This window comes from Staurois parvus, unplaced genomic scaffold (genome assembly GCF_062004578.1).
Source record: "Staurois parvus isolate SC_StPar_1 unplaced genomic scaffold, SC_StPar_1.0 ptg001181l, whole genome shotgun sequence".
Taxonomy (NCBI): domain Eukaryota; kingdom Metazoa; phylum Chordata; class Amphibia; order Anura; family Ranidae; genus Staurois; species Staurois parvus.
The window spans coordinates 632,527-648,110 of record NW_028318977.1 but is presented as its reverse complement, the minus strand read 5'-3'; the positions used below and the strand labels follow the sequence as shown (position 1 = coordinate 648,110).

At 45.8% G+C, this 15,584-nt stretch overlaps 1 protein-coding gene across 1 annotated transcript; it reads left to right on the top strand.

Annotated features, from left to right (window-relative positions):
- Nucleotides 1–13,477: 13,477 nt before the first annotated feature.
- LOC149438545 (E3 ubiquitin/ISG15 ligase TRIM25-like) lies at nucleotides 13,478–15,251 on the top strand. The gene has a single exon (XM_089659707.1). The coding sequence runs from the start codon at nucleotides 13,498–13,500 to the stop codon at nucleotides 15,046–15,048; it is 1,551 nt and encodes a 516-aa protein (XP_089515833.1). The 5' UTR covers nucleotides 13,478–13,497; the 3' UTR covers nucleotides 15,049–15,251.
- The last annotated feature ends 333 nt before the right edge of the window (nucleotides 15,252–15,584 follow it).

The window sequence follows — 15,584 nt, the reverse complement described above, 5'->3', positions numbered from 1 at the left end:
ACACACAGCCAACCTACTGGATCCTGTGCAAAATCTGCGATGGCCACTGATGCCCGCCTGCCTTACTCTGCTCAATTCATCACCTCTTGCTCCAAGCTGTGGCTCAGTCACCAGCCTCAGGATGTATGAGAGAGAGATATCACTGCTGCTGGTGCCACACTACTGAAAAATGCAACCCTAGGCAAATGCCTTGTTTGCCTCGCAGTAAATATGCCCCTGCCAATGACTTAAACACCCAGCTGAGGATGCGGAGATCACTCATGTGTGCAGAGTACAAACAGCAGGAGACAAAAGGAAATCCAAGAGACAAGCCAAGGTCAGGGTTGGCAGCAAACAGGCACAGATGGTAAACTAAGTCGGGGTCAGTACACAGGTAGTTAGGCACAGGCTACACATATAACAAGCAACCGGGAGCTCAGAGAACTATGAAGTTCCTCAGGCAATGTGGCCTGCAATGAGCATGTCTTATATAGGCAAGCAAACTAAGAGGCAGACCAAGAAGTGATGTAAGGGAAGGAAATAAAAGCCCACAGAATAGCAGGCGATGCCCAAAGGTGAGCACAGCTAACTACATGTGTTTAGGGACTAGGAAAAGCACTGCACCAAGGAGGTAGGAACACACAAGCAGAAAACTGCAATCTAACTTATGACACATGACCTAGACTATCCATGATATAACCAATGACCTAAATTTTTGTATGATATCACCAGTGACCTAAACTTTTCCATGATATGACCAATAACCTAGAATTTTCTATGATATGATCAAGACTTTTCTCCAGGATATGACTAATGACCTAGACTTTTCTTTCTTATAACCAATGACTTAGACTTTTCTATTATACCACCAATGACCTAGACTTCTCCGTGATATGACCAATGACCTAGATTTTTCTATTATACCACCAATGACCTATACTTTTATATTACACCACCAATGACCTAGACTTTCCCATGATATGACCAATGACCTTGACTTCCCCATGAGATGACCAATGACCTAGACATTTCTATTACACCACCAATGATCTAGACTTCTCCCTGATATGACCAATGACCTAGACTTTTCTATTATACAACCAATGACCTAGACTTTTCTATTATACCACCAATGACCTAGACTTCTCTGTGATATGACCAATGACCTAGACTTTTCTATTATACCACCAATGACCTATACTTTTATATTACACCACCAATGACCTAGACTTTCCCATGATATGACCAATGACCTAGACTTTTCTATTATACCACCAATGACCTATACTTTAATATTACACCACCAATGACCTAGACTTTCCCATGATATGACCAATGACCTAGACTTTTTTATTATACCACCAATGACCTAGACTTTTCTATTACACCACCAATGACCTAAACTTTTCTATTACACCACCAATGACCTAGACTTTCCCATGATATGACCAATGACCTAGACTTTTCTATTATACCACCAATGACCTAGACTTTTCTATTACACCACCAATGACCTAGACTTTTCTATTATACCACCAATGACCTAGACTTTTCTATTATACCACCAATGACCTAGACTTCCCCATGATATGACCAATGACCTAGACTTTTCTATTATACCACCAATGACCTAGACTTCCCCATGATATGACCAATGACCTAGACTTTTCTATTATATCACCAGTGACCTAGACTTCCCCATGATATGACCAATGACCTAGACTTTTCTATTACACCACCAATGACCTAGACTTTTCTATTATACCACCAATGACCTAGACTTTTCTATTATACCACCAATGACCTAGACTTCCCCATGATATGACCAATGACCTAGACTTTTCTATTATATCACCAGTGACCTAGACTTCCCCATGATAAGACCAATGACCTAGACTTTTCTATTATACCAGCAATCACCTAGACATTTCTATCATACCACCAATGACCTAGACTGTTCCATGATATGACCAATGACCTAGACTTTTCTATTATACCACCAATGACCTAGACTTTTCTATTATACCACCAATGACCTAGACTTCCCCATGATATGACCAATGACCTAGACTTTTCTATTATACCACCAGTGACCTAGACTTCCCCATGATAAGACCAATGACCTAGACTTTTCTATTATACCAGCAATGACCTAGACATTTCTATTATACCACCAATGACCTAGACTGTTCCATGATATGACCAATGACCTAGACTTTTCTATTATACCACCAATGACCTAGACTTCTTCGTGATATGACCAATGACCTAGACTTTTCTATGATATGAAGACTTTTCTGTGATATGACCTAGACTTTTCTATAATATGATTTTGACTGTCCTTGATATAACCAATGACCTAGAGTATTCTATATTATGACCTGGACTTTTTCCTGATATGGCCAATGACCTAGACTTTCCATGATATGACCAATGACCTAGTGAAGGGGAGTAGAGGAGAACTCTGGCTGCTATGGGAGCATCAGCTAAGTAAAACCATTTTTTCGTGGCCCCCTTGATCTAAATGAACATTGCAGTGGCAGCCCCAATGCAAGGGAGAAATGTGTATACCTACCCAGCAAAAACAAATAAATAATAAAATAAATAATCATGTAAAAAATTGAAAAGCACCCCCGTCATCCCATGCACACACTCACACAAGCATAGGGAGCACACATGTATGTAAACAGCAACTGCACAACACCTGTGAGGTATCACCGTGAAGGTTGAAGTGAGGTCAACAATTCTAGGGCCATCATTCACACTTAAATCTAAATTGGCAACCTGTGAAGGATTTGAAATTGTTACCTATGGACAATTTTGGGTACCATAGTTTTTTTTCCATTTCACAGGCATGTGCAGTTTTAAGGCTTGACATGTGTGTGGTATCTATTTCCTCAACCCAACCTAATCTTTTATATTATACCAAAAAATGAGGCATTATGTTGTGTTTACTAAATTTAATTTTAGTGTATTTTGTCCCTGAAAATATGTTTATGATAAAAAAAAAGTTGTGCAAATGTCATGTGACTGAGAAGATCTAAGTCCAAGGAACAACAAGGTACTGAAGCCTAGACTTTCCATGATATAACCAATGACCTAGATTTTTGTATGATATCACCAGTGACCTAGACTTTTCCATGATATGACCAATGACCAAGAATTTTCTAAGATACGATTAAGACTTTTCTCCAAGATATGACTAATGACCTAGACTTTTCTTATAACCAATGACCTAGACTTTTCTATTATACCGGCTGCGGACAGTACAAGAACAATGCTACAGTAAGCAATGGGCACATAAATGGAGTTAGAGCAAAACATGGTGTCAGGAATGGAAATTTTGTTTATTGATGATCTATCAACCAACAAACACAAAAAATTTTTCTAAAAAAGTACAAAAGTAGAAAAAGCAATAATATATGTAAAATTACATTACTCACATGTAACTGCAGAAATCAAACTCAAAGTGCAACAAAAAGTCCATAAGGTAAATATATACTTAGACCTATGTGGTCAATAAAGGACTTGCATACCTTAAATAATAGACTTTACAAGCACAAAGGGCCTTCATGGCCTCATCAGAAAAAAAACTGTGAAACATAGCATAGATACAAAACGTTACATAACAGAGACTAAGGAACATAGATCTTCAGGTCCATGTAGCCTTTCTTCAAAAAGCAGCTTCCAACAAACCTAGGGAGTGTCAGAGGAGAAACAAAGGATAGCCCCAGCACCCAGAGGTCAACAAGCAGCGACAACAGGCCTGATACTCCTCCACGCCTCTCGCCTCCACCTGTCTCTCTCAAGACCCCCAAATTTTACCCACCTCACCAAGGATGCCACACACCACCACCGGGACAGGAAGGACTTTCTGCCGCAGGGACACCTGGCACCGTGCATTCCACGTGAAGTAACGGACAACTAGGCTGGCTAAAAACAGAGTGTCCAAATCAAAAGCCTGGTGGTCTTGCAATGCCCCATACACCCACTCTGCATAAGACAAGCAGTGCAGGAAGGGGACATCAAGGGCCCTCCCCACCTCTTTATAGACTTCCACATTGAAGGGGCACCGAAGCAAGAAGTGGTCCATAGTTTCCACTTCACCCTGACACTCCGCCCTTGGACAACCACGGTCGTCCAGAGAGCGGTACTTCAGGTTCCCCCTCACGTACAGTCTACCATGAAAGCCGAGCCAGGCCTGGTCCCTAAACTTGAAGGGAATCCACTCAGAATTTATTAAACATAAGCCCTCCCGCATAGTATGGCCTGGGCAATCCCTCAAGGCCAGCGGTGCGTGGAAGATAGTGGACACAATCCTCTCGCCCAAGGACCTCCTGGGGAGGGACCTGATGTCCTCTGCCGACACACACCACCGCCTGAGTATTTTCAGACTCGGGGCAACGTAAGCCGGGAGCTTACCATGCTTAACCCTCAAGATTTTCACTGGCCCACCAATTTTCCCAACAGCACAGAAAAGGCCTAAACCAGTTCCGAAAGAGACTTACCCATGCAGACAGTCTCTCTGCCAGCAGATTACCAAAATTGTGCTTTAAGAACACCAGAGAGAAAAAAACCACTGGGTTGACCATACCTAGGCCAGCCTTCCGCCTGGATAGATATGTCACATCCTGCTTCACAAGGTTCAGCCTGTTTCCCCATAATAGCTGGAAAAAACAGCTGTAAATCCTCGTATAGAGAGATTCCGGTAAGATGCAGACAGTACTGACATACAAAAAAATGGGGATCAGGTAAGTCTTGATCAAATCCACCCTTTCCCTCAAGGAGAGCCGCCACCCCTTCCAGCACTTCACCTTGATCTCGGCATCAGACAACCTGGCCTCCCAATTTGATTTGCCATAATCAGCACAGCCAAAATCGATGCCTAACACTTTAACTGCCTGCTGGGGCTCCGGGAAGGTATCCGGAAGTGAGAAGCGATCACCCTCCCCACCTAGCCAGAGAACTTCAGACTTGTCCTGAATAACCTTGGATCCCGTCACCTCAGAATACTCTCCTATCTCCGAGACTACCACCTGTGCCTCTTCAGCCCCGGAGACAAAGACAGAAACGTCATCGGCGTAGGCAATGACCCTGAAAGGCGGCTCCCCAGGAATGCCCACCGGCACCCCACCCAATGCTCCGCCATCCAACCTCCTTACGAAGGGGGTCGACCGTGAAAACACAAAGTAAAGAGCTCAGAGGACATCCCTGGCGCACCCCTGACCCAACCTCAAAGGGCTGCCCAATCCAACCATTCACCAGCATGAAGCTCTCCGCCCCGCTATACAAGGTCTTAAGCCAGCCAATGAACCTCCCCTCCAGGCCACATTTATCAAGGAGAAGCCACAGGTACTCGTGGTCTACCCGATCAAAGGCCTTAGCCTGATCCAATGTCTGCAAGTACTTTCCCCAGCCTTCAGCCCCGCATCGCTCCAAGGCCGCCAGGACAGCTAACACCGCTGAGAATGTACTTCTGCCCTGAACCGAGCAGTGCTGCTGACGGGAAAGCAAAGTGTCTGCGACTCACACCAAGCGCCAAAAAAGAATCTTAGCCAGGATCTTCCTATCAACATTGAGAAGGCTGATGGGGCGCCAGTTCCCAATCATCGAAGGATCCTTACCCTTTGACAGCAGGATTACAGCAGATTTCCTCATGGAGGGAGGAAGCAAGCCTTCCTCCAGACAGCCATTAAAAACCTCCACCAGGTAAGGCACCAAGCTAGACTTAAAACATTTATAAAATTCTGCTGTCAACCCGTCCGGCCCAGGCGTCTTTTTAGGGGCCAGACTCTCTATGGCTTTGACCACCTCTGCCACTTTAATCCCGCCTGTCAAACTCGGAAGCGGAACATCACTCCCCAGACCTGGTGTAGAATCCAAGAAACCCAACATCCTCACTCGGTCAAGATGCTTCTTCCCAAGAAGTTCCTTATAAAAGGACCTTGAGACCTCCAAGATGCCCGATCTGGATTTCATCAGAGATCCTGTACTGTCTCTCAAGCCTAAGACCGTCTAAATCGCTACACCATGCTTGCATTTCTGGTAAGGGCCGGGCAAGTGGTACTTCCCGTAGTCCCTCTCCAGAACCAAGGAGGCATGCCGGTCATACTGATGCTTCCTGAGAAGAAGTTTCACCTCAGAGATCGCCCCAGGATCTCCACCACATGAGACAAGGCGGTCGAGCCTCCTTCGCAACCGCTGGTAGGCGACATACCTATCAAGCTGTTTCCTTTTCCCTAGGGCCTTTAAAAACATGCTGGTTCACTGCTTAGTAAGCTCCCACCACTCCAACTTACTGTTACAGAAATTCAGAAGAGTCACCTGAGCCTGGAAAATGTCCTCAAAGGATCGTCTCACATCCTCGTCTTCCAGTAAGGCCGGATTCATCTTCCAGACGCACCTCCCTTTCAGTGGCGCATCTGAAACACTCAAGACCACAGATAGCATAAGGTGATCGGAAAACTCCACCGCCTGACACTCAGGTGCCGAAAAAGCAGAGTCCCCCTTCAAAAAAAACTTATCTAACCTGCTCTCACTATTGCCACGCCTATACGTGTACCCCGTGCTGTCCGGGCTGAACTTAATCAGTGCGTCCACCAGACCTGCATCCCTAACCGCTGCATTAAGAAAAACGCTATCATAGCCCAGCCTGTCAGTGGTGCCTTTCATGTCTTTGGGCCTAGTGATGGTGTTAAAGTCACCTCCAAAGAAAACTTGCCGGGCCGTAAAAAGGAAAGGCTTAATCTTTGTAAAGAGGCATTTCCTTTCCCACTTGGACTGCGGGCCATACATGTTAATCAAATGCAGGTCTTGCCCCTTCACAGAGACGTCCAGGACCATGCACCTTCCAATCTCCACTTCAATAACCCGCCGGCACGTTACCATACCAGTAAAAAGGACCGCAACCCCACTGTAAGGCTCAGCCGCAAGAGACCAGAAGGAGGGGCCACGTCTCCACTCCCTCTTTGCCAGGTGGATATCAGCAAGGCTGTTCAGCCGGGTCTCCTGCAAAAATAAAATGTCAGCGTCAATTTAACTGAGAAAAAATAAAGCTATATTACAAGCACTCACAGACTTCAAGCTGGCAACATTAATGGTTGCCACTTTCATTGGGGTGGGAACTGCCATCAGGGCGATTAAGATGGGCATTCCTTAACCTGACATTCCACCACCTGGGACCCCTGCAAATCCTGGGGATCCTGGGTAAGGACTACAACCTCCTCTATCTGCTCCATGGAATCTGCAGAATCCTCACCATGGTCAGACAGAGTCCCAAAATAATTTCCTACAGAGATGTCTGACAGATCCAAAGAACTGGAAGACACTGCCGGAGAGAGGACCACTTTATTCCTCCTAACCTTTTTTCTCCCAGCCAGAACCCACCCCTCCGCACCCTCAACAGAAGGGGCCACCTTGCTCACCTCCTGAACCTGCGAGGACACCATCCTTTCCACCGCCCTACTCCCACTCATACTAGCCCCCCTCCATCCCACCGTCCTGGAACCCCTACCCACAGCCAGGGGGTGCTTGAACTCTGACACCTTAAAGCTGCACCCACCACCATCCGCCCCACGGGCGGCTTCCGCCAACAGAGAGCCCTTAATGGGTACAATACACACATGAGGATTAAGGTTGGACATTGACAAGGATGCAGGTAACACATTTGGCTGGACAGATGACACAGACAAGAGGGGCCCCGAGGAACCCACCGACACAGGGGAAGGCACACTAGACAAAACTGACACAGTAGGATCAGACACGGAAATAAGACTCTGTAACCTGAACTGGGGAACCTGTAGGGGGGGGAAACCAGGGCAGCCACCTGGCCAACAGAAGAAACCACAGGGGGGAGACAGAGTCCTCCGCCTCCATCCTCAGTAGCTCCTCCACCAGCTCCCCCTGGTTATGAAGGGCCTCCGGGCACAAGCTGTAAGGGTGCCCCAGCTCATTGCACAAATTACAACAAATGATGTTACAACTTTTAGCCTGGTGACCAAGGTCCTGACACAAGGAACATCTCTGGGTAGGGCACGAGGAAGAAAAATGGCCCTTATCACCACACCTGTGGCACAGCTTCGGCTATCCCTGATAAAAAATAACTATATGGTCTCTACCGATGAAAGCAGAGGATGGAATGTACTGTACTACATTCTCGTACACTCTAAGCTTAACATGGGCAGTCCACCCACCTGTCCATATGCCCTTCTCATCAAGCACTTTGCCCAAGGGACCCAACACCTCACCATACCTCTTAAACCATACCATCAAGTCTTCAGGGGGAATGGATTCATTTCCAACTAAAATAGTTATCTTTTTAGTAAGAGGCTGCCTAGATATCACTCTAGGGGACAGACCCTCCCACTCCTTGGACCGTTTGTAGATATGATCATATCTCTCCCAAAATAAATGGAGACTTTCCGGTTTAACAAAGGATAAATCAAACTCAACAGACCCAACTGGGTTAATCAGGGCAAAAATATCTGCTACTTTGAATCCCATTCCCAGAATTTTATCTGCCACAGAGGCCCTGGTGGGGGGAGTACCACCCCCCATCCACCTCAACTGAACTACATATCTTCCTGACAAAGGAGCCCCCCAACATTGGCCGGGCACCCAAAGGAGTACCCTGCAGGGGGGCCCCCCTCTTACCCCACCAAGAGCAGCCACATAACTAATCACGGGCTGTGCACCCCCTGACACCGCACCAGCGTATGAGGCCAAAGTAACCAGGGAACCCCCGGGAGCTACATTCCCCCCCCCACCACTAACTCCTGCTGCAGCTACACCTGGCTTAGCAGCCTTAGCACTCCCAGGCAGCACATCCAACCCACCACCCAGAGAACCAACGGCCAACACACCAACAGCCGCTGACACACCTGCATCCCCCCTTACTGACTTAGGGGGGTCAGATACCGGTGCGGGGACCGTATCCCCATTAGCACCTGAAACACCAGCATTAGATAAACATTCAATAGATGCAGATACAGTTCCATCCTTTATATCCACGCTCACGGCCTTCACTGCAGGCAGACAGGGAGCTGACTCACCCTGCTAGTCACACACATGTGTGGAAATGCCAACATCTGCAGCCTAGTCTGAACACAGTTTTTTCTTTAACCCTTTCCTTGGGCTTCCACAGGGTACTATCCATCCCTTCTTCATCTGAAGATTCCTCACTAAATTTGAATTTCCTTCCCCCCAATGGGGACTCCAACTCACGGATGAACTGCAGGGTCCCCACACCAGGTGTAAGTAAACCAGATCCGCTCACCTCCAGAGCTGATGCCACCGACACTTCCACTTGCGGTAAAGATTTTCCAGCAAGCTGGCCAACATCTCCTTCAGCAACATCCATGGATTCCCCTGAGCGGGACAAGCGCGCCTCAGCGTCAGGTGCCTCAGCATTTTTCCTCATTGCCATGAACCTGGCTTCATTGGAAAACTTTTCTTTAAAGCTGCCACTTGTTTCCTTCAAAGCTGTGACAAGCAACACTTGGTTCTTTACCTTCTCCTCCAAGCTGCTGACCTCCGGCTTGTGTAGAGATCTTTCGCTACTCCAAGCCTTGTCACAAGCGACATTTTTCTTCCTGAGATCCATCCTCAATTTGGCCAACTTCTCCTCCTCCTTTGCAATACACAGCAGCCTGGCCGCAATCTTGCTGTGATAAACCGACAGCGGTTCTCCCTTCTTGGGGCCACCACCAAGGTCTTCAAATGATGGCACCACCGGAGTCGCACCATGGCTAATGCCATCCAAAGTCTTAGACAGACTTTTCCCGGGACCTCCACCGGGGCCTCCTCCTGGGCCTCCCCCCAGGATCCTGCATGCTTTCTGGATTATAGCTGGGACTCTAGGTCCTGGCTTTGGGTCTACGCTTGGAGTTCAGCAGAGCACACTCCAATGCAACCACACCCACCGTCAGGAATGGACTCACCACTGGTGGTGCTGTGGCTCACTTGCTCTGTGGGCTGCAGTACCAGCTCCTACCAGAGGGTGCTTTCAGCAGCCAGGGTCTCACTCCTGCAATCAAGCCATCACCTGAGGCTGCAGGAGGTCTATTTAAGCAGGACCAGGCCTGCAATCAGTGTCTTGGTGTTTGTTTCCCATGAGCCCCTGTACCTGTTGTCTGCCTGCCTGGTTTCTCTGCTTGACCCTGACACTGATCGAACTCCGCCTGCACCGACCCCAGCTAATCCTGACCATTCTCCTGCCAGATCCTGTTGTACCTTGTCTGCCCGATTGTCCCTGACCCGGCCTGCCTGACCACTCCACCTCTCCAGCCCTGACGATACTTGTTCTTATTTATATTAGTTTAAGGTTTGGTTTTGTTTGCACTGCATTTGTTTATTTTGTTGCGGCTCTTAATAAATTCTATTATTATTTCATTTCTGAAGCCTGCTGTTCCCTGTGTCAGTCCACACATTTCTGGTCATACCTGGATCCCTAACACATGGGTTCATATAGCGGTCTAATCTCAGTTATGATGGGAAAGCAAACAAATACCAAGTAAGGGACATAAAAACTGAATGGAAGGCATTCCCAAAAAGTAGGGAGGATTGTATATAGAGGAGGAGAACAGGGAGAACAGGCTGAACTTATAGGAGCTTCCCAAGAAAAAGAAGGAAAAGAGAAAGGGGTGGTGACCCTCTTCTGGGTGATTGGCCAGGAGACAAGGAACTGACATCACTGAGTTTAGCCATATCCCTAAAGTAGGCATCTTTGTATATACACCGCGTTCCAAATTATTATGCAAATTCTAATTAAGTGTCACAAAGATGAAATATTTTGTTTTTTAGTGTAACTCATGGATGGCATTGTGTGTCAGGGCTCTTTTGATCACTGAAAACAATCTCGGACACCTGTGATAATTAGATTGGCCGGTGAGCCCAATTTAAGGAAAAACTACTAAAGGAGGGCGTTCCACATTATTAAGCAGAGCACCATTTTCAAGCAATATGGGGAAGAAAAAGGATCTCTCTGCTGCCGAAAAGAGTGAAATAGTTCAATGCCTTGGACGAGTTATGAAAACATTCGATATTTCACGAAAACTTAAGCGTGATCATCGCACTATTAAGAGATTTGTGGCTGATTCAGAGCACAGACGGGTTGGTGCAGATAAAGGCACATTGAGGAAGATTTCTGCCAGATTCATGCATCGGATCAAGAGAGCAGCTGCTAAAATACCATTACATAGCAGCAAACAGATATTTGAAGCTGCTGGTGCCTCTGGAGTCCCACGGACATCAAGGTGTAGAGTCCTCCAGAGTCTTGCAACTGTGCATAAACCTTCTATTCAGCCACAAATAACCAATGCTCACAAGCAGAAACGGTTGCATTGGGCAGAAAAATACATGAAGGCTAATTTTTAAACAGTCCTGTTCACTGATGAGTGCCGTACAAGCCTGGATGGTCCATATGGACGGAGTAGTGGATGGTTGGTGGATGGCCACCCTGTTCCAACAAGGCTGCGACGTCAGCAAGGCGGTGGTGGAGTCATGTTTTGGGCCGGAATTATGGGAACAGAGCTGGTCGACCCCTTTAGGGTCCCTGAAGGTGTAAAGATGACCTCTGCAAAGTATGTGGAGTTTATGACTGACCACTTTCTTCCCTGGTACAGAAGGAAGAACTAAGCTTTCCGTAATAACATCATCTTCTGCATGACAATGCACCATCCCATGCTGCAAAGAATACCTCTGCATCAATGGCTGCTATGGGGATAAAATTAGAGAAAGTCATGGTGTGGCCTCCATCCTCCCCTGACCTCAATCCTATTGAGAACCTTTGGAGCATCCTCAAGCAAAAGATCTATGAGGGTGGGAGGCAGTTTACATCCAAACAGCAGCTCTGGGAGGCTATTCTGACATCTTTCAAACAAATTCAAGCAGAAACTGTCCAAAAACTCACAAGTTCAATGGATGCAAGACTTGTGAAGCTGCTATCAAATAAGGGGTCCTATGTTACAATGTAACGTGACCTGGTAAAATGTTTAAAAAGTTAAAATGTTGTTAAAAGTTTGATTGAAATAGCTTTTGATTTCAGTAAATATGCTGCAAACAGAACAAATGACAATTTTCAGTTCTTTACAACCTATAAAGTGTTTTGAAACTTACTGTGCGGAATAATTTGGAACAAAAATCCTGTTATCATTAGGAGGTTTGTTCAATAAAATGTGAATTGTACTCTTAATAGTTGTAACCTGAGAATTATGCCGACTGTTATTTACATCAATTATTGAGGGAAATGAGAAAAATATAATTTGCATAATAATTTGGAACACGGTGTAAAATAGTGCCATGGCCTCCAAGTTTCAGTAAATACTTCTTCCGTGGCCGTAAGATCTTCCATGTCCCTGAGTTCATTAACTTTAGTGAACCATAATGCTTTCATTGGCGGGTAAACATCTCTCCATCGGAGTGGAATGCAAGCTTTAGCAGTATTCAAGAGTTGTATAGTGAGGGAGTGCCTATATTTTTTGGTGGGTCTCTCTGTCTGGTGCATATGTCAACATCAGTGAGTTGTTTAATGACGCTGAGCACTGCTTGCCAAAAGGGTGAATTAGTGGGCAACACCAAAAAATGTGGATCAAGGATCCCTCCCCCGTCCCACAGCGCCAGCAGGAGTCAGGAATCTGAGGGGAAATATGATCTACTGGGGACCCTATACCACCTGGTGAGTATTTTATAGCTGATCCCTAGAGGCAATTGAGGATTTATGGGAGAAATAAAGAATTTCCTCCCTCTGCTGCAGCGTGAGTCGTAGGTCCAGATCTGTCTCCCACTTAGTTAGAAAAGGCAGGACCTTGTTGGCACCTGGGTGGGTCAGGGAAGCAACTATCTCAGAGAGGGAATGGTGTACTGGTTCCCTCCTATGGCAAATGGCCTTGTATCGTGTAAGGGGTTTGGATACGCCGGGAATACGAGAGCAGTGGTGGAGAAAGAATCTCAACTAGAGCCCTCCCCAAAAGTTAAGGGGAGGATCCACGAGGCGAGAGAGGTCTGCGGAAATGAGAGTACCCCCTGAGGTCAAAAAGTCGGTCAGGTGAGTGTGGCCAGAGGTTTTAAGGTGAAGGAATCGGGAGTGACATAGACAAGGACCAAACTCTGGATTACCCAAGATAGGAATCATAGGGGAAGGCTGTGGGGAGACCCTGGAGGCAACCAGGGTCTCCCCACAGGGCCTCTCAATTCAGAAACTGTGTAATTGTTTGTGGAGAGCCTAAGTAATTTTCTAGAAAAAAAATGCAGATGTGTGCAACAAAATGAAAAATAGTCCCGGACACAAAATGGTTAAAGAGAACCAGTCAGTCTTAGTTTTAATTTTTTTGTTGTTGCTTTTTGGATATTTATGGGTATATTCATTATTTCTCACTTGGGTTTCAGTTGTGTTTGTGACTTTAAGTTTTCTTTGTGCTCGCACTGAACACATTCTTTGCCTCGCCCCGTGGAGGAAACTCCCTAACTGTAAAAACTAGTTTTGGAGAATAGGAAACTTCATTTCACTCTCTGCTGTCGGTGATGTCGTCCTCAGATCTCAGAGCGGATCTGGACTGTTCGCTCTGTCTGAACATTTATACGGATCCTGTGAACTTGAAATGTGGACACAGCTTCTGCCTGGTCTGCATTGACCGCGTGTTCGATACACAGGAGGAGTCTGGAGGTTATTCCTGTCCTCAATGCAATGAAGAGTTCCACGAGCGACCTGCACTGCACAGCAATTTATTTCTGCGTAACATCACACGGCGTTTCCTGTCTGCTCCACCAGATCCAGAGAAGACCGGCATCTCCTGTACTTACTGTATTCACACCTCTGTACCTGCTGTGAAGTCCTGTCTGCTTTGTGAGGCTTCTCTATGTGATGACCATCTGAAAGTCCACAGCAAGTCACCAGAACACGTCTTGTGTGATCCCACCACCACCCCAGAGAAGAGAAAATGCCCCGTCCATAAGAAGATCCTGGAGTATTGTTGCACCGAGGACTCTGCCTGTATCTGCATCTCCTGCAGTTTAACTGGAGAACATCGAGGACACCAGGTGGAGACTCTACAAGAGGCCTTCGTAAAGAAGAAGAGGAAACTAATAAATAATCTTCAGACAGTGATTACTAAGAGGAGGAAGACAGAAGAAGGAGTCCGGAGTCTGCAAGAAATCAGGAAAAAAGTACAAGGCAAAGCAGATGGTGAAACAAAGAAAGTCACTGCCCTGTTCAAAAGTCTGGAAGACCTGGAGAAGAAAGTCCTGAGTGAGATTTCTGGGCAGGCAGAGCAGATCTTAAGCCCCATCAATGATCTAAGCCAGCAGTTGGAATTAAAGATGGAGGAGCTGTCCAGGAAGATGCATCCATTAGAGGAGCTGTGTGCCATGACAGATCCATTGATCGTCCTACAGGAATCAGACACAGGTGATACTGAGGATGGAGATGAGGAGGACAGAAAGAAACATGATAAACTCCTCCATGATGGAGGACATCTGGATTTGACTAAAGTCTCACACACATTGAGACAAGGTTTATCTGATATAATAACTGGTGTAAAAGAGGGGATCTATTTTCAGAAAGCTGACATATTATTGGATGAGGACACAGCTCATGATTATGTATGTATCTCAAATGATAAGAAGACTGCATCCAGGTTGGGTAACTGCCAGTCTCATCCAGATACTTTTGAGAAATTTACAGATTATTATCAAGTTTTAGGCAATCAGAGTTTCTTTTCAGGGAGACATTACTGGGAAGTAGATGTCCGGAAATCCAATAACTGGAGAATCGGGATGTGTTATGACAGTATAGACAGGAAGGGGGATGACTCCTTGATTGGACGTAATGATGTGTCCTGGGGTTTGTGTAGGAAGGGTAAAAGGTATACAGCAATGCATGATGATGATAAGACCGAACTCCCTGACTATATTCCTGGTAGCCGAGTCCGGGTATATCTGGATTATGAGGAGGGGAACATCTCCTTCTATATGTGTGGTGACCCCATCTGCCACCTCCACACCTTCACCGCCACCTTCACCGAGCCCCTCTATCCTGTGTTGGGTGTATGGCATTCATCTATTTCATTACCTTAACCACTTGACCTCCAGAGGATTTACCCCCCTTAATGACCACGCCTCTTTTTGCTACTCGGCGCTGCACTAATTCAACTGATAATTGCGCGGTCATGCAATGCTGCACCCAAACGAAATTTACGTCCTTTTTTTCACGCAAATAGAGCTTTCTTTCTGTGTAATTTGATCACCTGTGCGCTTTTTATTTTTCACGCTATAAAAAAAAAAAGCCAAAAATTTTGAAGAAAAACAATATTTTTTATTTTCAGCTATAAAAAATATATAGTAAACTCAAAGTTGGTTATAAATTTAGGCCAAAATGTATTCTGCTCCATGTTTTTGGTAAAAAAAATTCCCAATAAGTGTCTATTGATTGCTTTGTGTGGAAGTTATAGCGTCTACAAACTATGGTATAGATACTGCAATTTACACCATTTTTCTGCTATACAGCGCTGCGCTTGTTTAACGGACAATTGCGCGGTCATGCAATACGGTACATAAATGAAATTTACATCCTTTTTTCCCCACAAATTGAGCTTTCTTTCGGTGGTATTTGA

Coding starts and splice junctions, on each gene's coding strand:
- LOC149438545 (XM_089659707.1), top strand. CDS start 13,498: ATGTCGTCCTCAGATCTCAGAGCGGATCTGGACTGTTCGCTCTGTCTG.